We start from the raw sequence: 22974 nt of genomic DNA, 5'->3' as shown, positions 1-22974 counted from the left end.
AAGATTCTTTTTTTTTTAGCTCAGAAGCTCCTGGTGATATGGTTTTGTTTGCTTTTCCTTTTGGGTTCTTTCAGCTTGGTGAGCTAATTCCTATCCCTGCTGACAGCCTTCCTCCTCCAGCCATATCAAGCCATGTAAGTACAAAATATTGGACTGTGAAAAACTGAGTCTAAATGTGCAAAACCAGGTGATACATTTGGCAGAAGATGCAGGCAGATCCCTGCACAACCTACATGACTTTCCACTGAGACTTGTCAATTCAAAATAAGCTTGCAAATTGGCTCATACTCACCAGTCACCTGTTTCCATTATCTTCCGAGACTCCAAACACTAGAGAGACAAAGCAGCATCTACAAAAAGCAGAACAAAGCAGGCTGCCTACAAAAAACCCACCAAAACAGTAATCTGTTTTGTAACACTGAAGTCAGTCATATGAACCCCTGGTTGCCTTTGAAGGAAAGTCAGTAAAGTGTTTCTGAAAAGTGGGTTTTCTTTAAAAAATTATAATCCTGTATTCAGGGTACATCATCATCACCTGCATGTAGCTTATCCCAGAGTGTGCTGAGGGTCTTGTAAAGCCTCAATTGTTAGTTTGTACCTGACCCCATTCTGCAAGTTGCATGTGAACCAACCTGCATGTGAACATGCTGGCTGTCCCAAAAAATCACGAGGATGAAAATCAAGAAGTAGTGAAGGGGATAGAGAACAGTCTCATTGATGACAGGTTAATTGATCTGACTGCTGAGATAATGAAAGGGCAAGAGAGTGCTAGGAAGGAGCAGTGAGAAGGAAGATGGCCAGAAAAAAATAAAAAAGTTAGAGCAGGTCAGAGAGAAGTGCACTGGCACACTGGGAAAATGTCTAGAGCTCATGTTACAAGAAATTGTCTGCAGCCTTCAGCTGACACCACATGAGTTTCCCAACTGCTACAGTCACTGGCTTGTTACTTATACTCACCATCTAGAGAAGAAAACTTTGCTGTTCCTGAAACAGCTCTTGAAGATCATCAACCTTCTGGTCTCTGCATGCCAATTGCTTAGGAGAGGGAATTACCGAGGCCTTGAGAAATATTCCCACCCACTACATTTTCTGTTTCCACATCCTCCTTACCCTTTCAGTTTCAATTTTCTTGAACTGGTCTTCTGCTCCTTCCAAGAACAGGCTGTTTCCATGCAGGACTTCAGGTGTGATTTGGCACTGACATCAGCTCTGGCATAGCAGTGTGGAATGGGTACACTCGGGTCTAGCAAAGCAGCTTTGGCCAGGACAGCTTTCAAACACATATTTATGTGACACACCAAACTGATGATATGTAGATAATGTATTCTGTCTACACAGTTTGGGTTTATTTTTCAATTTCTCCAGTGTTCAATGTTTGCTTTATTTAGAAAATGATTGAGTGTATCTGAATAACATGTTTAACATATCTGTTTGCATGTGTTAAAATCACAGGGATTTCAGTCTCTTCCAGCACCGAGTCCAATATCAAATATGAACAATGGAAAACCAGCAGTAAGTATGAGATCTGTATTGCAACTGCATAGCTGTGGTTTGAAACATAGTAGTTTGCATCTTGAGGGAGATTTGTGATATTTCCTCTTCAAATTCATAGAATTTACTTTAGAAATTTACAAATACACTCCTTTAACTGGTTTAGACAGCTTGGAGACAATTTTAAATTGTTACCTCCAGATCTATTTTCATCAATCTAGCCCCCTTCCCATCTCAAAGAAAAAAAAAATCCTGATTCTGAGTTAGGAATACCTCTTCACATCGTGATTCAACTTACAACACACAGCAATTTTTAAGTCAACAGCAGTGATACAATTAAATCATTAAAATATTCAGCAGACTATTTTCTGTCTTCCTGGTGCTGCTTGTTTTAGGTAGACACTTTAGAACCTAAGCCTTCATTTAAAATACTTTAAAATATTTACACAAAGAAAGCAAGGTAACTGAGTTATAGCTTTAAAAAAAAAAAAAAAAAAAAAAAAACCACAGAAAAAAACCCTCCAAAAAACCCAACCAAACAACAAAAATGCAGATCAGTTCTTGCATCTCTACTGTTTGACTTAAGCATGCTACTTCATGTATTTGGTAACAGTGAATTATTAAATGGTATATGGTCACATCTTACTACTTATTTCCATGCTTGTAGGATTTGGTATTTTGTTTGTGTGATAACTCCAAGACTCCTGCTTAAAAATATTAGGTGCTTTTAAAATAATATTATTTTTGGGGAGTGTAAAATCTTCATGGTTTCCTTAATGTCCAAAGATACATAGGTATTTCTGCTATGGGTCTTATAGCTTTAAGAACTGTAATGTAATGGCATCAAATAACTTTCATACTTGGTATGAAAGGTACTAGTTCTTCTGCTGGCAGGAGGAGGTGAGGCAGGTCTAGTTTGTTTCCAACATAGGTCTTCCTACTGTTATAAACTTAAAAAAATAACAGTGACTTTTCTTCTTTTTTTTTCCTCCAGCTGCATCTGGTGGCTTTAAACTTGCCATTTTCTGGTGACATGCGAGCAGATTTTCAGTGTTTTCAACAGGCCCAGTTAGCAGGTTTGACATCTACCTACAGAGCCTTCCTCTCATCACATTTACAAGATCTGGCCACAGTTGTCAGAAAAGCAGACAGATACCATTTACCGATAGTCAACCTTAAGGTAAAAATGAGTACTTAGTACTTGTTATATTAGGATAGGCTGTAGGTACCCCAAAATCTTGGAAAATGGCAAAAGTGGAAAGTGTCAACCCAAATTGCATCTTATAAAGAAGCAGCTTTGCTTCATATTTCGCAGTCAGGTTCAAGAAAAAAACAAAAGTAGTGATAAAGTAGAAAGTTACAGACTGTCTCACATTTCCATTACATTTTCAGTGGTTGCTTGTTTCAATACCCTAAGGCTAATGGCAGAAATAAAGCCATGAGAATAGCCTACTTTGAGCAGACTGCTGACAAAATAACACTAGAATGTTCAGCTTTCCGGATATTTTTTGTAGCAGTAGGGAAAGGGCATCCTCATTTCTCAAAGATAGCTATTATGTTCTACCTTCTCATATGATCACAGAGTATAGTAGGCTAAAATTACTATTTTTCTCATTTCTAAAGGTAAAGGCAAATTTTGTGCTTAGGAATGGTGCTGGATTTACCCCAATGAAACTGAGAGGAGAGTCTGGAGCATGAGTCATTTTGTGGTCTCACATAAACAGACGCACTCTAAAACTGAGGAAAACAAACCATGTCTCTAGCATTGGTTGGCTCCCAGAACAAATAGCCAAAGAAACCTACAGCAATAACACGTGATGTTTGGAATATGCTGAATGGATGCTACTCTGAAGCACATGCAAATACAGAGCCTTGTAGACAAATTTGTAAAGACAATATTGTTTCAACTTTGACTGGAAAGACTTAAAAGCCATTTGAGAGGTAGCCTGATGCAAAGCTTTTGCCTTGAACATTTGCAACAGTTTTCACAAAACTGTGGCCTCAACAGAAGTTCCAATACAAATTATTTCTATACTTTCTCTATAGCTACAGTAGTTAGAAGCAATTTTTCAAACAGCCTCTTAGACAATGAGGAGGAAAAGGACAGTGGAAATGGAGATGATCAAGCTGAATATTTGGAGTGACAACAGAACAGAGATGCAACTGTGAGGCAAAGGCGAGGATTAGAGAGCTATTAGCATAGATGTGAGAGATGAGACAAGTTTGTTCAGGAGCATCATGCAGAAACTGATGTGAAAGCTGGAATCGTAAGTGTCTTTAAATGCAGATAAGATTTTAGATGTATAGATAAGCCTGTAAAAGTCAGATATGATGTGGATTTTGGATTTGTTTTGTTTGTAAAAGTGTCTGAAATTTTAACAGGGAGAAACACTTTTCAATAACTGGGAATCTATATTTAATGGCAACGGTGGACAATTCAACATTCATGTTCCGATATACTCCTTTGATGGGAGGAACGTCATGACCGATCCATCTTGGTAAGTTTATGTTACCATTTATAAGTTTTACATGACATTTATTTTTACTAGGTAGTACAAGTAGCAATATCTTGGGTTACTAGAAATGTGATAAAAATTTCTCCCTTTCCTTATGCCATCTTTCTTTCCATTTCTGATATTCTATGAATGGGATATCAGGTTGTCTTCTTCTTTTCTTCCTCTCCTTTCTCTCTTCATCTTTTCCTACCCACTGTTTGCTTTAAGCAGAAGGAAAGCAGAAATACAGGTCACTACACATACAGGTGTGCAGTTGAATAAAGCCAAAAAAAAAAAGACTTTTTTGTGAAATAACTTCTTAACATTGCCTTTCAGGCCTCAAAAGGTAATATGGCATGGTTCGACTGCAAATGGGATCCGACTGGTTAGCAACTACTGTGAAGCCTGGCACACAGCTAATATGGGAAGTATGGGACAAGCATCACCGCTGAAGATGGGGAAACTTCTTGATCAGAAAGTATACAGCTGTAGTAATCAGTTTATCGTTCTCTGTATTGAAAACAGTTTTGTATCTGATCCCCAAGGAAAATAGTTCACCATAGGAATATTCCATTTTATGACAGAAAAGCTGACACTGAAATTTCATTTGTAACAATGTAAATATTTTATTTTTTGTAATTGCACATTTCAGGAAAAAATAGCCAAAGAAAACATACCTCAATACAAACCGCATTGCAGTTAGGTAGAACATCCAGTGCACATGCAGCTGACTTAAAGCCCTTCTTTCCACTTGAACCCCACACGGTTCAAAGTTTGCCAACAAGTAATTCACAGCCCCGTGTCTTTCGGGCTGAGCTGAAGATCACTTAGGGGCATGAGTCAAGTGTGGTCTATGAGGAAGATTCAGTAGCCTATCTCATAAGCAGTATAGCTCAGCCAGGCTGCTGCTTCTTCACAGCTGAGACGCTGCATGCTCTATGGTCTTCTTTTCACTTCCATAGATTTTGAATACCCAAGGCACTGTTCATATATATACATACTGTCCCTCAGCAAATAATGGGAGGCTGTTAATATCTTACAGGGCTGGAAATTTCAAAAAAACTTTCAGAACAAAGGTGCTCACCTCCTTTGAGTTTCAGTGGAAGCTGAGCACCTAATGCCTGTAAGCTTGTACATATCGCAGCCTGGTGCTTACACGTAAATTTAACAGCTTCCACATCTTACTTCAGCTTTTTTCTTCGCAGATTCTAGGCATAGGGCTTTATGTAGGAGGAGTGAATTTCATCTAGAAAAAAATCTGGCCCTTATTTTGGTGCTATTGTTACCAGGAAACCTGGCATAATGTTAATAGAAAACATCCTGTTTTACTGGTAGAACTGTGCGAAGTAAATGCAGACAAATGAACCGTCTGACCTTTATTTCATTGTGTATTAGAGGAAGCCATTTCCTGTTGTGGCAGACTGCTGAATGAAAGATGTCTGTCATAGTTTCTTTGAAACAGGTTCTAGACATTGTTATCCCACTAAGTTATATGTAAAGTGATTTTCCTTTTTGTGAATTAACCCTTCTGGCATTCACATAATTAAAGAATTGTTAACATAAAAGAACAGCAGCAATGATAGGAATGATCAGTAAATGCTAATATTCTTCACAAACAGTATCACTATAATATCTGAAGTCTTGCCTATTATTTGTCTACTGCATACTTCAAACAACATATTTACTTATATTAGGCAGTAACTATGGAGGTCAAACTCCACATTATCATTTTTTAAGATTTAATCTAGAGTCTGTGTTGGAAATACATGTTCATTTGCTGACAAATAGAGCATTAAATTACTAGATAGCTACCTTCAAAAGACAAAAGCAAATCACACTTACTTTAAATAATATATATAAAAAACCCATAATATTGTGAAATCCAGCTTTATTTTTCCAATTTACTATAAAAGCTTATTTCCCAGGGTCAGCTGAATCATATCTTCTTTTTTTCTTGGAAAAGTCACAACTCCATTATTACAACATGGTAATGAGGCAAAAGCAGTTTATATTACATTTAAAATGTATGTATAACAATTCACTGCACTCATTTATAGTCCATTTCTCTAAAATGCTGAGCACTCTGGTGAAATGCCAAACTCCTTCAGTTCACACAGTTGGAAGAGTTGTATACGTATGGCAGGATTTCACTCTGAGTCGCAGAAGGTTCAAGGGGGAAAATAAAGTGCTTTTACATGCTTCCAGCAGGAACTATCTACCTTTAATCCTTTAATTGTTGGAAGACGCTCAGCTCGACCAAGTCATGACCAGCTGAGTTTATCTTTGCAGCCAATCATCACTCAGTCATCATCGTCAGTTCTCCTGAGCTAGAGCCAGCCATCAGGGAGCTGGCTATTTCTTTGCCTAGAACTGCAGTGACAAGAGGTGGGGGGGGGAGATGGGATCACACAGAAGAGCTGTATGATGCGGGAGGGGAGAAGACTGAAAAAAACCATGCAGTTTTTAGGAGATACTGAACTAGCGTATAAGTTGGGCCCAGCAAAAATGCATCCAGAATTGTGTTTGTGTCGGTCCTTTCACAGGGCTAACCCCTCTCTGTATTCTGAACAGCTGCTAAAGCTTAGCAGGGAACTGAAATGGTTAAGCGCCATCAATGAGATGTTAAAGAACTCTCAGTGGTTGTTTCCCACTTCCAACATTAATCCGCAGGCTACAGAAATTTATTGCACACTCTTCAACTTCATAGAGAGCATGAACTGTGGATCGCCTGGGCTGCTGTGGTGCTGAGTTCAATGCTGTGCTCACAGGACAGCTAGGGAGCTAGCTTACCAGAGAATGGCATGAGAGATCTTTTAGAAAGATGACGTTTCCCTTGGAAAAAACACTTACTGTCATTTTAACCAGAGCCAGACACCCTCTTTATACTCCCTAGTATAACTGAAGAGAAACTGTAAGGGTATTACAGAGAAAAAAACTAGCCCAGTACTTAAAAATAAATTAGCTTTCCCTATCAAAGTAGAATACTTTTTTCAGCACTATTCCAACACAAAGTTCAGGTGCACTTGAGGAAGAACATTTGTGACCAGCAGGTTGAGGGAGGTGATCCTGCCCCTCTACTCCGCTCTTGTGAGACCCCACCTGGAGTACTGCGTCCAGCTCTGGGGGCCCCAGTACAGGAGAGACATGGAGCTGTTGGAGCGAGTCCAGAGGAGGGCCACGAAGCTGACTGGAGGGCTGGAGCACCTCTCCTATGAGGACAGGCTGAGAGAGTTGGGGTTGTTCAGCCTGGAGAAAAGGCGGCTCCAGGGAGACCTTATAGCAGCCTTCCAGTACCTGAAGGGGTCTACAGGAAAGCTGGAGAGGGACTGTTTATCAAGGAGTGTAGTGATAGGACAAGGGGTAATGGGTTTAAGCTGAAGGAGGGTCGATTTAGATTAGATGTTAGAAAGAAATTCTTTACTGTTAAGAGTGGTGAGGCACTGGCACAGGTTGCCCAGAAAGGTTGCGGATGCCCCATCCCTGGAAGTGTTTTAAGGCCAGGTTGGATGAGGCTTTGGGCAACCTGATCTAGCAGAGGGTGTCCCTGCCCACAGCATGGGGGTTGGAACTAGATGATCTTTAAGGTCCCTTCCAAGCCAAACCATTCTATGATTCTATGATTTGCTAATTCAGGTAAGGAACTGTGTATAAAGTGAACGAATCATCAAAACGAGCACTAGAGGTAGGTTGAAAAGAGCAGCTGCACTAGAAACTAATGTAGCAGTCTGAATGAATGAAATCAGAGTATCAGTAAAATAAGATTTTTCTGTCTTTAAGAGGAAGGCTTTGGTTGAAAACATCCATTTATTTTTAAGCTTTGATGCACCTTAAAAGGAAGAAGTTAATACACTGTAAATACAGAAGAGATGACAATTTTATAAACCATCAGAACTCCAGGGCTGGTTGATGAATAAAATAAAGCAGATCCATTTCAGCTATTGGAATGAGTATTTCTAGAAATCAAAGTGATAGATTTGTCTTGTAGGTGCAAGCTATAACAACAGAAATTCCCTTTAAATCAAGAAGAATCCACAGTGGGGTTTGCACTTCTGCAAAAGAATCAGTTCTCCATTAAAGATAATTACAATTTTAATTAAGCTGGTGCTTAACCTGAAAGAAAAAAAGTTAAAAAAAAAAAAAAAAAAGAAAACCAGAAGAAAAACCCAGTAAGGTCTAGGAAAAGCTAATAACTCTTTGAAAAAAGGAATATTTAATTGTTACTGGACAGAGTCATTTCTTTATCGTGGATACATTGGGGATGGTGCAAATGCAGGAATAGAATAAAAGAATTGTAGAATCACAGAATCACAGAATTGTTTTGTTTGGAAAAGACTTTTAAGATGATCAAGTCCAACCATTAACCTAGCACTGCCAATTCCACCACTAAACCATGTCCCTACAGCACCACATCTACAGAGTCTTTTAAATACCTCCAGGGATGGTGACTCAACCACTTCCCTGGGCAGCCTGTTCCAATGACTGACAACTCTTTTGGTGAAGAATTTTTTCATAATAACCCATCTAAACCTCCCCTGGCACAACTTGCCTCTTGTCCTATCGCTTCTTACTTGGGAGAAGAGACCAACACCCACCCGGCTACAACCTCCTTTCAGGGAGTTGCAGAAAGTGCTAAGGTCTCCCCTCAGCCACCTTTTCTCCAGGCTAAACAACCCCTGTTCCCTCAGCCCCTCCTCCTAAGACTTGTGCTCTAGACCCTTCACCAGCTTCATTGGCCTTCTCTTTGGTCATGTTCCAGCGGCTCAATGTCTTTCTTGCAGTGAGTGACCCCAAACTGAATGCAATACTCGAGGTGCGGCCTCACCAGTGCTGACTGCAGGGGGACAATCACTTCCCTAGTCCTCTTGGCCTCACTATTTCTGATACAAGCCAGGATGCTGTTGGCCTTCTTGGCCACCTGGGCACACTGCTGGCTCATATTCAACTGACTATCGACCAACACCCCCAGGTCATTTTCCACCGGGCAGCTTTCCAGCCACTCTTCCCCAGGCCTGTAGCACTGCATGGGGTTGTTGTGACCCAAGTGCAGGACCCAGCACTCAGCCTTGTGCAGCCTCATACAGGTGGGTCTTGGCCCATCGATCCAGCCTGTCCAGACCCCTCTGTAGAACCTTTCTGTCCTCAAACAGATCAACTCTCCTGCCCAACTTGGTGTCATCTACAAACTGACTGAAGGTGCACTCGATCCCCTCATCCAGATCATTGATAAAGACATTAAAGAGAACTGGCCCCAGTACTGAGCCCTGGGGAACACCACTTGTGACCAGCGGCTAACTGGATTTAACTCCATTCCCCACAACTCTTTGGGCCCAGCCATCCAGCCAGTTTTATAGCCAGATAAGCGTACGCCCATCCAAGCCATGAGCAGCCAGTTTCTCCAGGAGAATGCTGTGGGAAGCAGTGCCAAAGGCTTTACTGAAGTCCAGGTCGACAGTATGCACAGCCTTCCCCTCATCTACTAAGCAGGTCACCTTGTCATAGAAGGGGATCAGCTTAGTCAAGCAGGATCTACCTTTCATAAACCCATGCTGACTGGGCCTGATTGCCTGGTTGTCCTGTACGTGCTGCATGATGGCACTCAGGATAGTCTGCTCCATAACCTTTCCTGGCACCAAGGTCAGACTGACAGGCCTGTAGTTCCCTGGATCCTCCTTCCAGCCCTTGTGGATGGCCATCATGTTGGCTAACCTCCAGTCAACTGGGACCTCCCTGGTTAGCCAGAACTGCTGATAAATGATGCGAAGTGGCTTGTAGAGCACTTCCACCAGCTCCTTGAGTACAGGATCCCATCTGGCCCCACAGACTTGCATGTGTCTAAGTGGTGTAGCAGGTCACTAACCATTTCCCCTTGGATTATGGGGGCTTCATTCTGCTCCTCGTCCCTGTCTTCCATCTCAGGGGGCTGGGTACCCAGAGAACAACTGGTCTAACTGTTGAAGAATGAGGCAAAGAAGTCATTAAGTACCTCAGTCTTTTCCTCATCCTTTGTCACTGTTTCTTCCTGCATCCAATAAAGGATGGAGATGCTCCTTAGTCCTGAGAATGCATAGTTGAATGCTCGCTACGGCTTCTTTCCAAGTGAAAAGAAATTTTTGTTATGAAGGTAAATTCACACATGAATTAAAAATTGACTTTCAGTATACCATGCCAGATTTGACTTTGTTAGAGTCAGACAACAGTTTTCAGCGGAAACATCACTTTTTTTTGCAACATTTTACTGATTTGTATCAAATTTGACAACTATCTTCAGTCCAAAGAAAGCAACAGGAAAGAGTAACTGTGTCATTTTGAAAAGACATGCTTTAAGACTTTTTTATTCTAATTTACTTGCTCTTTAATAATCAAAAGGAATTAAGACTCCTCAGTAACAAATGAAAACATTTTTCATTGTGTGTTTTAGCTCCTCAAGGACCATTCTTTTTAACAAGTGCTAATACTGCAGCAAATCCACTCCCAAAATAAATAAAAAATCCAAAATATTTGTTATCATTACCACTTTCTGCAGCCAGAATATAACTTCTGCCAGCAGGAAAAATGTGTACTTAGAAATTGTTAACTCTTTAGTATTTTGAAAGCAGTTTAACACAATCAATAATGCAACATCTGTCTGAAATGACTGACTACATCAAACATATCTTGTGGTATCATGCAACAGTTTTTAAAATCATCTTTTGACTTGGTCCCAAGGATTGGGATTTTTCTTCTTCTGAACTTGTAGCACATCCTTCCAAATGGTTTAAAAGTTGGTGTGGGAGAATATAACTTTTAATCTGATTAGGAAAATGGGGGGAAGTCATATTTGGAGAAAGGGCAGGAGTGTGCATGCATGCACATACAAATGCAGGCACATTCATCTCCAAATAACTTGTTTCATCCTTGCCACCTCATACCCCATGGCTGAGTCAGTCTTTAACTGACTCATCAGCTTCTTTGACCTCATGCATGCAGGTAAATGTTGTATTAGGATGGAGGAATTTCTGACAATCAATTTACAAATCTGAGCCCAACAAAAATGTGGCTTTCCCTCAATTCCCTTTCCTACAGTTCTATTTTTCCTGACAGCAAATATTCCCCCCCCCCCCCCCCCCCCCCCAGGGTCATATTTGTACTGAATTGTGAATATAAGCAGTAAATTGCAGACACCCCACAATCCTGTTCCAGCCCATTGATTTTGTTAGCAGTAGGTAATCAGCAGGTCTTTTGCCCTTTTCAGTTCAAGGATCTTTTCTCTGGGCAGTTGCAAAAACATGACATGTTATCATTGATCAGTAGTGTGCTGCTCTGCCTGGATGGACTACAGTGAGAAGAGCAGTTTCTCCATTCAATGCTATTACAAGCAAGCCAAACCTGTGAGTTTCTACGGTGCAGCACATACACCTCAAAGGACTGGCAATTAACAAAACTAGTCTTGGCATAGTCAAAGACTGTCCAGTCTTGCTTCTGAGTTGTGCATTCAGGTGAAAGAAGAAAGAAAGAGTTGCAGTATGTCCTGCTTTGAAGATTCCACAGTTACTCTTATTTTGCATTGAGGTTTAGGTGTTCCTTCTGAAGTAACACTTGCAATTCTTGTTTTCACTCCAGTCCTGGAGAAGAGAACTTGTCTGGCAGATTTTAAAGGAATTAGATGCTAGAATTGCAATTTCTATTTGATGTTCAAGTATTGGATTTCATGCTATGCATACATCTTAAAAAACATCTGATCAGGGTTTGGCTGTTATTTGTTGGTCTGGTATGTAGTTAGAGCCTATGCTCTAGCAGTTTCTCCCTACTGTCTCTCCTTAATGCTTCAACAATAACTGGACAGAGATAGAAATATTTCTAGATTAACATCTACTTTAACCTGAACCTAGCCTCCCTTTTTCAACCTGTCAGAAGGCTGCTACTTGTTGCATCTTAAAAGGCCTGGTTTGCACCTTGGTGCAACTTCCATTGTTACCAGTTGATCTAAACTTTTTACTTACCAGATTCTCTTCCACCGTATCCATAATCCAAAAAAACCTGTTCTACTCCTAAGTAATGGCCATGTATACATAACCTAATCTGGAGGTGCACCCAGAGTGGATGGCTCAGCTCTAGCAGTATTAGGCTTTGCCTGGGGGGAGGAGAACAAGAAATCAAAACACACCTTCACCCTTTCTGGTTAGGAAAGAGAAATGGAACGGGGTTTTTTTCATTTGTCCTTTCCTCCACCTCATGACTGACCTCCTCCTTCACTTGTCCTTCCCCAACCATTTGTCTTTTAATTAAATGTTGTGTTGGTCCTCCGCAGGACACCATTCGGAGCTGCCAGCTTCTCTGATGCAGCATGCTGCACATAGAAGTTCCACCCTTCACTTGGATCTTCTGCACTCTGTTTTCCACAGCACCCAGATAAGCACACCATTTGTGTGTGCTTTGCTGGGAGCCCTAGACAGGGTGGCAGGATGGTAGGGACTCCAGAAAGGTCCCTTTGGAACCAACAAGAAACCACAACTCCTTCTTCCCTGACAAAGCAGGTAACCTCCCTGCATACCCCTGCAAAGTACAATACAGTAGCTCTTTCAAGCTCAGTACAGAGAATTACAGACAGCACAGGCTGTTAGAATTTCTATGTGTGAAGTCAATTCAGCATCACACCCTGGTGTTGATCAGGGGTAACATTGTAACCTGTTTTCCTCAGCTGGTCTCAGGGGTGCTAGTGATGCTTCAGCAGAAAAGGGGGTGACAGCCCTGTCTGACCTTAAGTACCTGAGATCACCTGCAAATTCAAATTCAAGCCAAGATGATGATGTTGACAATGCCTCTGCAGGAAAGGTATGTTTTGTATGCTGCATTTCAAGCATGTTCATATGAACAGCAGCAGGGGACTCTCTAATAGCTGTGTTTCTCCACTGGTCAGTACCAATACCACCTCACAGTCCTTTTGTTTGGCCTTCTTTGGTTCCAGACATATTCACCAAGCCACAATAATGGCTTGCTACTGGAAAAACATCTCCCCACTGAGTTAGAGTATGGGTCGATGTTAACCTCTGAAAAATGGTTCACTGGTGTTTAGCTTTGCTATGGGTTACAAATTTTAACTTTGCAGGCTCTGAGGTCTCCATTGAAGCTAGTTAAATCTCTGAAGCTACATCTATACTAGAAAATTATCAAGGTCAGGATTAGCACAAATAGCATGACTGTTTGATTGCTGAACTATTCCCTGGCACAGTTCTGGTTAGTGCCACCTGTAACCCTTCCAGCCACTGCCTTGGGGTATGTTTTCGGGGGACAGCATGTGCCAATGACTACTGTTGTGGATAGTTTGAAGTAGCCACCCTATTTTGGAAAATAAAGGTTTAATTGTACTGACAGGTGCTTAACCATTGTGCCTTGTCTCAGGGCTAACTGGAATTCTCACCTGACTGAAAGCCTGTAGAGGGACTGCAGGACATGCACGTCTGATACTCATGGGACACACACCAATACATCTTGATGGTTTTTTGCTGAGCTTAGTATACAACCGTCCTGCAACCATCCGTTCATATAATCCATATGTCCAGACTGCATTCATTCAGGGAACACTCCTAAAGCCTTCATTGCCCTACAGAAATGCTCTCATGCTGTATATAGATATATTGTGCTATCCCATCATTCTGACCTCATTCAACAGTGATGAGCACATTGGCTGGGGCATGGAGTGGCTGTTCACACAGCTGGGAAGTTTTAAAACTGTGAGAAATAAAGGCTCCTGGTACAGTCATCCTGTACAACTGATAAATAATACCATGATGTCTTACCTTAGCAAACAAGGTGTCACGGTTTAGCCCCGTCTGGCAACTAAGCATCACACAGCCGCTCACTCACTCCCCCCTCTCAGTGGGATGGGGGAGAGAATCGGTGGAGTGAAAGTGAGAAAACTCATGGGTTGAGGTAAAAACAGTTTAAGAGGTAAAGCAAAAGCCGTGTATGCAAGCAAAGCAAACCAAGGAATTAATTCGTCACTTCCCATCAGCAAGCAGATGTTCAGCCATCTCCAGGAAAGCAAGGTGCCGGCACGCATAACGGTTACTTGGAAAGACAAATGCCATCGCTCTTAACACCTCTGCTCGTCCCCCCATCCTTCCTCTTCCCCAAGCCCCTTACAAGCTGAGCATGACATCATATGCTATGGAATACCCCTTTGGTCAGGTTGGGTCAGTTGGCCCAGCTGTGTCCCATCCCAACTTCTTGTGCACCCCCAGCCATCCCGCTGGTGGGGCAGTGTGAGAAACAGAAAAGGCCTTTACTCTGTGTGAGCACTGCTCAGCAACAACAAAAACATCTCTATATTATCAACATTATTTTCAGCACAAATCTAAAACATATCCCCATACTAGCTACTATGAAGAAAATTAACTTCATTTCAGCTGAAACCAGGACAACACAAGACATTTACCTGTGTCCTTTACTCCAGCACCTGGTGGATCAGTTATCATGTTTATGTGTGTCCAATCTACCTGTTAGGAGTACTGAATAGTGTGTTGGTTTTGCGTGGCAAGGTTTTGGTAGCGGGGAGGGGGCTACAGGGGTGGCTTCTGTGAGAAGCTGCTAGAAGCTTCCCCTGTGTCTGATAGAGCCAATGCCAGCCGGCTCCAAGATGGACCCGCCGCTGGCCAAGGCCAAGCCAATCTGCTCCTCTGTGATAACATATTTAAGAAAGAGAAAAAAACAGTTAGAGAGCGCTTTTGCAGCCAGAGAGAGGAGTGAGAAGATGTAAGAACATCTGCAGACACCAAGGTCAGTGCAGAAGGAGGGGCAGGAGGTGCTCCAGGTGCCGGAGCAAGATTCCCCTGCAGCCCGTGGTGAAGACCATGGTGAAGCAGGCTGTCCCCCTGCAGCCCATGGAGGGAGGATGAGGGGGTGTAGAGATTCCACCTGCAGCCCGTGGAGGACCCCACGCCGGAGCAGGTGGAGACACCTGAAGGAGGCTGTGACCCCGTGGGAAGCCCGCGCTGGAGCAAGCTCCTGGCAGGACCTGTGGCCCCGTGGAGAAAGGAGCCCACACCAGAGCAGGTTTGCTGACAGGACTTGTGACCCCTTGGGGGACCCACGCTGGAGCAGTTTGCTCCTGAAGGTCTGCACCCCATGGAGGAGACTCACATTGGAGAAGGTCGTGAAGGACTGACTCCCGTGAGAGGGACCCCACGCTGGAGCAGGGGAACGATGAGAGGAGTCCTCCCCCTGAGGATGAAGAAGCGGCAGAAACACCGCGTGATGAACTGACCGTAACCCCCACTCCCCGTCCCCCTGTGCCGCTGAGGGGGGCGGAGGTTGAAGCCGGGAGTTAAGTTGAGCCTGGGAAGATGGGAGGGGTGGGGGGAGGTGTTTCAAGATTTGGTTTTATTTCTCATTCCTCTACTCTGTTTTGCTTAGTAATAAATAAGACGAATTCCCTCTCTAAGTTCGGTCTGTTTTGCTCGTGATGATAATTAGAGAATGATCTCTCCCTGTCCTTATCTCAACCCACAAGCTTTCCATTATACCTTTTCTCCCCTGTCTAATGAAGGAGGGGAGTGATAGAGCGGCTCTGGTGGGCACCTGGCCCTTAGCCAGGGTCAACCCACTACAAATAGCTTCCAATTCTAGAGTCAGCAGCATCTTCTCAATGACTTTTCAGAGTCTAGAGATGTGCTGAGATTTGCCTGAGACACCAAGAGTGAGTTCCCAGAATCATTCCACCACCCTTTCAGTCAACCCATCAGAAGCCTTCCTGATACCTTGATATGTGAGACTGCATCCCTTGGTTCTACACCATGTCAGGGTACGAGGAGTGGTGTGTTTGAACTCATGAGTTTGCTAAATTCTCATTGTGATGTTGACCAAAACCAAGCTCAAGAGTCATATTAGATTTTCTTTCTTCAGCTGAGTTGGGAATTTTTCATCAGATCCATCGAAACTCAACAGCAATTTCCAATTTGTTGATCCTATTATTTTCAAGCCCATGTTTCCTTTCAAGAAGGTAAATCCCAGTGAGCTCTGAACGTTCACAAGTCCCTAGGGCTTGGGAAGTCCCTAGGGTACATCTGTGAGAAGGTTGCTTCAGAAGCATTCACTACAGCACATTTTCATTAATGTGTCTTTCATTGCCATTATTTCTGCCTACAGAGGAAAAACCTGACTCATTGTCAGCAGCTTTTTCCCACACCACTACTTTGCAAAGTTCCTCCATCATTATGGCAAAGCTGTTCTTAAACCACAAACTTAGCTCAGCCATTTTTTGTTCTTTGTTCTCAAACATCCAGGATTCAGAAGTAGCCCACAACAGGAAGACATGGCAGTCTTGACATCATACACTCACAAGTCAAGGTCTTTCGAACATATCCTGAGACTGTTTTCCTCCATTATTGGGATATCCAAAGCCAAAACCACTGTACAGAAGCTAATTGGCTAACAGGTTATAAGATTACACTAACGTTTGCTCAGAGCTGATCTGAGTAATTAAAACGTATGCCACTGACAAAGCTTGACCACTGGGGGGCTTATTTACAAGTGTTTTCATCCTTGAGGCTGCAGAATGCCCATCTTTACATCCATTTTCATCCAACTAAAGCTTACAGAAATTCAAAAGAGCAGACATAAGACTGCTGTTTGTGCAAAGGGTTCAGATCCAGCCAAAGCTGATGCCATGCATTAATCTACATGAATTAGAAATTAACATACAGACTGTTACTCAAAAGTAAAAAAAAAAAAAAAAAAACTTATTAATAGCCAGAGTTCATTGAGATTCATAGATTGAATGTGTATTCACTATCTCTCTTGTCACTTTCCTGTAGTCTGATATGTCCTAGAATGGTAGAACAATTAAGATTGGAAGTGATCTCAGAAGGTCATCTAATCCAACTCAATCCCTGCTCAAAGCACAGGTAAACTAATTTCAAAGTCAGATCTTCTCAAATTGGAGGCAGAGGTACTGAAGGTGCAGTAGTGTGCTCAGATGTCTTTGCCTCCATTTTAAGAAGGCAAAATACTGGTATCTGTGCATGTGCCATGATACTTTTCTTAGGGCAGGAAAGTATGTATTTGATGGACAGAGGCAATTGTCACCAAAGTCAGAATAGATTTGTGGCCTGGGCCTCTCAAAATATATCTCCTGAAGAAAGGCCTCTGTTTTTACAAAGAAAAGGTTGGGGGAGAGAAGCAAGAAAAGCTAGTTGCATCTAACTCCTAAAATCCACATTTTTTTTTTCCCTGGAAAAAAGTAGAATCAACTTTCCCAATCCAGCTATTGATGATATATCAGAGGACACTACAAGCCTTAGGCGCACACTAGCAAAGTCCGGTTCTCAACTGAGTGCCTCATAATGACAGATAATAAGCTACTTGTTCTGTTAAAGTTATTGAATCACAGTATCTTTCTTACAAAAACCTAACTGCTCATCACCAGGAGAAAAGGCCAGGAACACCGATCGATAGCCTAGAGGAGGAATAGTCACTTACAGCTGTGTCCTTTTTTACTGGGACATTCACTAGGACATAAGGTGGGAAGGGAGAAGGGTAAGATGAGTCAAAAGGATTGGGGAGGAGGAATAATAAAGCACTGAAGTTGTGGTGAAGTCTATGAATGAGAAGGTAGAAGAAAATAGCAAATTATCAGCTCTGTGTAGGATCTTTAAAAGACACTCTGAAGGCAGTAAACAACCTAGTCTACAAGTTGGAGCTATAAAAGGGACAGTGAACTCAGAGGAAATGTTTGTGAAGAGCAGACTAGTTAAATTTAATAGATTACAAAATCAGTGATGAAAAGGATTTATGTATCCATGTCCAAAATTCATGATCCTCTAATTTTCCCCTCAGCCACTGATAAATATCCACAGGCAACTATGCTTCCATTGACACTTTGGGCAATTAAAGAGCAAGAATCTCTTTCTGTAGCCCATGAATAAGAATCCACAGGCATTGCAATACCTCCAACAGGAAGGACTCGGAGTAGCAGTTCAAATATCCTTAGTCTTGCAAGTAAGGTGTGTGAGCACAAATCCCTTGGGCATTAAACCTATATTTCCCACTAGGATAATGGGTTAAAAGGTAACCCTTGGTGCCCTGCTCACAAGACTTTATGTTAATTTTTAAGTGAGTATCTCTCAGTACATTGTGCAGAGAGCTTAAGCACCCAACAGTAAAAAACTACAGTTATAAGACTTGAGCTGCATAAATCTAAAGCAATAAGTTACTTCTAAACTACTGAAACTTATTTTAATCAAAGGTAGGTCAAGATAAGAAAGTAAAGCAGCAACTTTTTGCCATCCAAAATTACAGCCTGCTCGAAAATTAGTCCTAGTTCACATGCAAGAGAAGCCTAAATTTGTTTTAGCCCAAAGTAAAAAAGAGAGGATGAATGTGGCAACAAGCCACCTATTCCACTACTTCTGGGAGAACTAGTCAGTGTCTTTCATTATTGCCAGTAGTGCCCGGTAACAGCTGTGACTTTCCCATCCAAGCCAACTCAGAAGCATACAGAGAAACAAGCACAGGACTTGGTGAGGTACTGGAACAGGTTGCCCAAAGAGGTTGTGGATGCCCCATCCCTGGAAGTGTTTAAGACCAGATTGGATGAGGCTTTGGGCAACGTGGTCTAGTGGAGGGTGTCCCTGCCCGCAGCAGGCGGGCTGGAACTAGGTGATCTTTAAGGTCCCTTCCAACCCAAACCATTCTATGATTCTATGACAACGTTAGCACAGAACAGGAACCTCCCGAGACTCAATTATACCTTTAAAGGTTTTGGTAGCAACGTTCAAATACACACTGCATTTCAGACTCAAGTGGTTTATGGTGGTTTCCTTTTCACAACACTTCTTCCTCATTTTGCTCACAGGAAAGTAATGTCCAGAGAACAAACTAGGATTATTCATCAAGGGTAAGGCTATCTGGAAAACCCCAGCTTCATATGTTACAAACGCTGCAACGACTAAGGCATGGTGTGGCCAAAGAGAAAGGATGATCTCATGTTTATGGCAACACAACAGTGCCCAAAGGAACTGGATTATATCTCCCTGATTCACTCGCGAAAGAAAAGCTCCATAGAAATTGATCCATTTTAGAGTAGGTTACAAATAGTGTAAAGAAGATCAACATGCAATTCTATGAGAGCTAAACTGACCTAAGTCCACTCAATCAGATACAAACACTTCTGTGCTCCACATTCTCCCTTGTGCCCACTCTCATTATCATGAAGTCCCACAAAGAGCACAACAGATCAAAAACTAACCCTGCAAAGTAAAAGATATTTGTTCCTTGCTGATCCAGCTCTTTGATTTGACTCCTGTGGGCTAAGATATGGGCAAGTGTCAGCAGAAGGGAGAGCAGAATCACATAGCCACAGGTGCAGAGAATGGTAGTGCTTGCTTATGTTGTTGAGGTACTGCACTCTAATGTACAGGCCACCTACTGAGCTGTGAGAATGAAACAAGTTCTTGAAGGGCTGATCACTAAGTGACCTCTGCTCATTTTGTGCACTGTATAAGGCAGGGATATTGTAAATATGATTCCAAAATTTAAATACATACTAAAATGTGTAAATCCAAGTGGAAATGGGGCATCGGTAACCCCAGTTCTGGTACTTTTGACAGCTTTACTTCACAGTGTTGAACATTTTTTTGTGTATGTATAATTTATGACATTTTTTGTGCCCTCCTTTTATCTCACCTCCAGGATAATCCTACAAATGATAGGAAGCATTTCTTCTCAGCCAGGCTAGCAGAACAAACTTATTCTGGTGTGTTTGTAGGCCAATCCATTTTTGAGAGTTGATTCAATTAGAAACTAAAACTGTATTTTTTTTAAAAAAAAAGCCACAGCCAGTCTTCAAGTTCTAAGAAAAACTATATCCTGGAAAAAGATAAAGCATTCAGCTTCTCAAGAAAATCTGTTCTTCTGAAAACTAAAGAGCATGATAGACTGGATTTCTAATGACTTCAACTATAGCTACAAAAGGAGTAACCTTCTCTACAAAACTAAACTGCAACAGAATGATACTCAGAGATACTCTACCTCTAATCTTTTGCCCTAGTGAATATTGAACATTTATTGAGGTCTTCATTTTCTGTCCTGTAAGACATTCATTAACTTTGACAAAATTAATCCCATGACTAGTTAATTAAACTGAAAAGATCTCCTTGCCAGTGTAAGCTTTTCTTTTCCCATCTTGCACTCTTCATTAGATCAAAAATATATATATTCTTACTACCATCATTTCCAATATTTTGTTGATAGAATAATCCAGTGCCATGATGGACATCTTCCTGACATTCATTTAAAATGCTCATTTTTTCCTTAATTTTATCCTGTCTTTAAGTTAGGAAGTGATGTATTTCTCCTGATTTTTTTGCAATGGTCACCTTTAAACATCACTGACAACAGGCAGTTTGGTTGGGCAGGTGGGATGAAAGCATTTCTGGCACTACTATTGCAGAAGTTCTGGGATATGTAGGTTATCTAGAACCTTGATGTAACCAGATGCAAGACAGAGGTCAAGTTTTACTGGATAGTATCTCTTTAATTTTGGTTTTGTCTAGTGACCCCTCTTGATTTCAGGAATAGGAAATACTTGTGATGACAGCAGTGGCAAGAAATTTAAACATCCTCTCAGACTTTAACAGAAGTATTTGCTTCTTAGTGCCAACTTCCTCTTGCATTTTCTGTTCTGTGGCTTGTGATGGTCTCCACAGTTTAACAGCAGTGAACATTCACTATCAGAAGTACAAAGATAAGTTAATAGATTTGATACACCTTAGCTTTTAGGTACGGTTCTTCATGAACTGTTATAGGAAAGAATGACTATAGTACAGCAGTATTCATTGTTTCATAATCTGAAAAAACTAGTCCAGTTTCAGAGATCAGAAATGAATTCTCAGCTTCCAAAGTCAAATACTATTATCTGCTCTTGCCAGTGGGTTGTAACATGCCACAGAAGCAAGATGGTCCCCAGAAAGGACAGCTACTTTGTTCTGAGTACCAAAAAGGGATGGGGAGTTAGTGGCACAAACCCACTAGGGGTGTTATCTTCAGGTACAGGTATCATCTTACCAAAAACATATTGTCAAACTAAAGGCCATCCAGTGAAGAGCAGCATATCAATAGATCTACATTACTGGATGGAGATGCTAAAGGTTAGCAATCCACAGCAGCAGACACCACTGAAACAGTGAGACACATTTGCCTATTAACATTCACGTGACAGAGGTATTTTCCACTTCAGGACATACCATTTTTGAAAGTCTTTGCCATTTTCTGCTCACATCATTTGCCTTTCTTTTCGGTGTTAGTAAGCTAAGACACCAGTCCTATACTGAGGTCAAATTCAGCAGATTTGGGTTCCTCACAAATGTGCAGAGAAACTGTATGATGTACTAGCATGGGATTTTTTTATCGTTGTTTTTTACATCTTTTTACAGAATGTGGAAAAAGGGACTGGCCACTTGGGAGGAATATAGGAATGTAGTCAGAGTATGTAGGGATGCAATGAGGAAGGCTAGGACTCACTTGGAATTAAATCTTTCAGGGGATGTCAAGGACAATAAGAAGGGCTTCTTCAAGTGCATCAGCAGCTAAAGCAAGACTAGGGAAAATGTGGGCCCGCTGCTGAATGAGATGGGTGCCATGGTGATGGAGGATACAGAGAAGGTGGAATGCCGTCTTTGCTTCGATACTGCTAAGGCTGGCCCTCAGGAATCCCAGACCCTGATGGTAAGAGAGAAAGTCTGGAGAAAGGAAGACTTTCCCTTGGTCGAGGAGGATCAGGTTAGAGATCATTTAGGAAAACTCAACACCCACACATCCATGGGCCCCGATGGGATGCACCCACGAGTGCTCAGGGAGCTGACAGATGTTATTGTTATGCCACTCTCCATCATCTTTGAAAGGTCATGGAGAACAGGAGAGGTGCCTGAGGACTGGAGGAAAGCCAATGTCACTCCAGTCTTCAAAAAGGGCAAGAAGGAGGACCCAGAAAATTACAGGCCAGTCAGCCTCACCTGGAAAGGTGATGGAACAGCTCATTCGGGGAGTCATGTCTACACATGTGGAGGAAAAGAAGGTTATCAGCAGTGATCAACATGGATTCACCAAGGGGAAATCATGCCTGACCAATCTGATAGCCTTCTATGATGGCATGACTGGCTGGGCAGATGAGGGACAGCAGTGGATGTTGTCTACCTCAACTTCAGCAAGGCTTTTGACCCTGTCTCCCATAACATCCTCATTAGCAAGCTTAGGAAGTGTGGATTGGATGAGTCGTCAGTGAGGCGGGTGGAGAACTGGCTGAATGGCAGAGACCAGAGGGTTGTGATAAATGGCACAGAGTCTAGTTGGAGGCCTGTAGTTATTGATATGCCCCAAGGGTCAGTGCTTGGTCTGGTCTTATTCAACATATTCATCAACGACCTGGATGAGGAAATAGAGTGTACCCTCAGCAAGTTTGCTGATGATACAAAACTGGGAGGAGTGGCCAACACACCAGAAGGCTGCACTGCCATTCAGCGTGACCTGGACAGGCTGGAGAGTTGGGCGGAGAGAAACCTAATGAAATTCAACAAAGGCAAGCGTAGGGTCCTGCACCTGGGGAAGAGCAACCCCAAGCACCAGTACAGGTTAGGGGTTGACCTGCTGGGAAGCAGCACTGCAGAGAAGGACCTGGGAGTCCTGGTGGGCAATAAGCTGAGCATAAGCCAGCAGTGTGCCCTCATGGCCAAGGCGGCCAATGGTATCCTGGGGTACATTGAGTGTGGCCAGCAGGTCGAGGGAGGTTATCCTCCCCCTCTAGTCTGCCCTGGGAAGGCCACATCTGGAGTTCTGTGTCCAGTGCTGGGCTCCCCAGTTCAAGAAAGACAGGGAACTACTGGAGAGAGTCCAGGGGAGGGCTACAAAGATGATTAGGGGGCTGGAGCATCTCTCGTAGGAGGAAAGGCTGAGAGAGCTGGGTCTGTTTAGCCTGGAGAAGAGAAGACTGAGAGGGGATCTTATCAGTGCTTATAAA

General features: G+C 42.3%; 1 protein-coding gene across 1 annotated transcript in view; it reads left to right on the top strand.

Annotated features, from left to right (window-relative positions):
• COL15A1 (collagen type XV alpha 1 chain) overlaps positions 1-6190 on the top strand; it is a 169292-nt gene extending 163102 nt beyond the window's left edge. Inside the window, 5 exon segments of the mRNA XM_075745229.1 lie at positions 75-134; positions 1453-1512; positions 2486-2671; positions 3874-3989; positions 4323-6190. Coding sequence (XP_075601344.1) covers positions 75-134; positions 1453-1512; positions 2486-2671; positions 3874-3989; positions 4323-4539 — 639 coding nt within the window. The 3' untranslated portion in view covers positions 4540-6190.
• Positions 6191-22974: the final 16784 nt, after the last annotated feature.

The sequence above is a fragment of the Balearica regulorum genome, chromosome 2 (assembly GCF_011004875.1).
Source record: "Balearica regulorum gibbericeps isolate bBalReg1 chromosome 2, bBalReg1.pri, whole genome shotgun sequence".
In the NCBI taxonomy this organism is placed as follows: domain Eukaryota; kingdom Metazoa; phylum Chordata; class Aves; order Gruiformes; family Gruidae; genus Balearica; species Balearica regulorum.
Note: the sequence above shows the minus strand (reverse complement) of the source record. Positions and strands in the feature narration are given on the sequence as shown.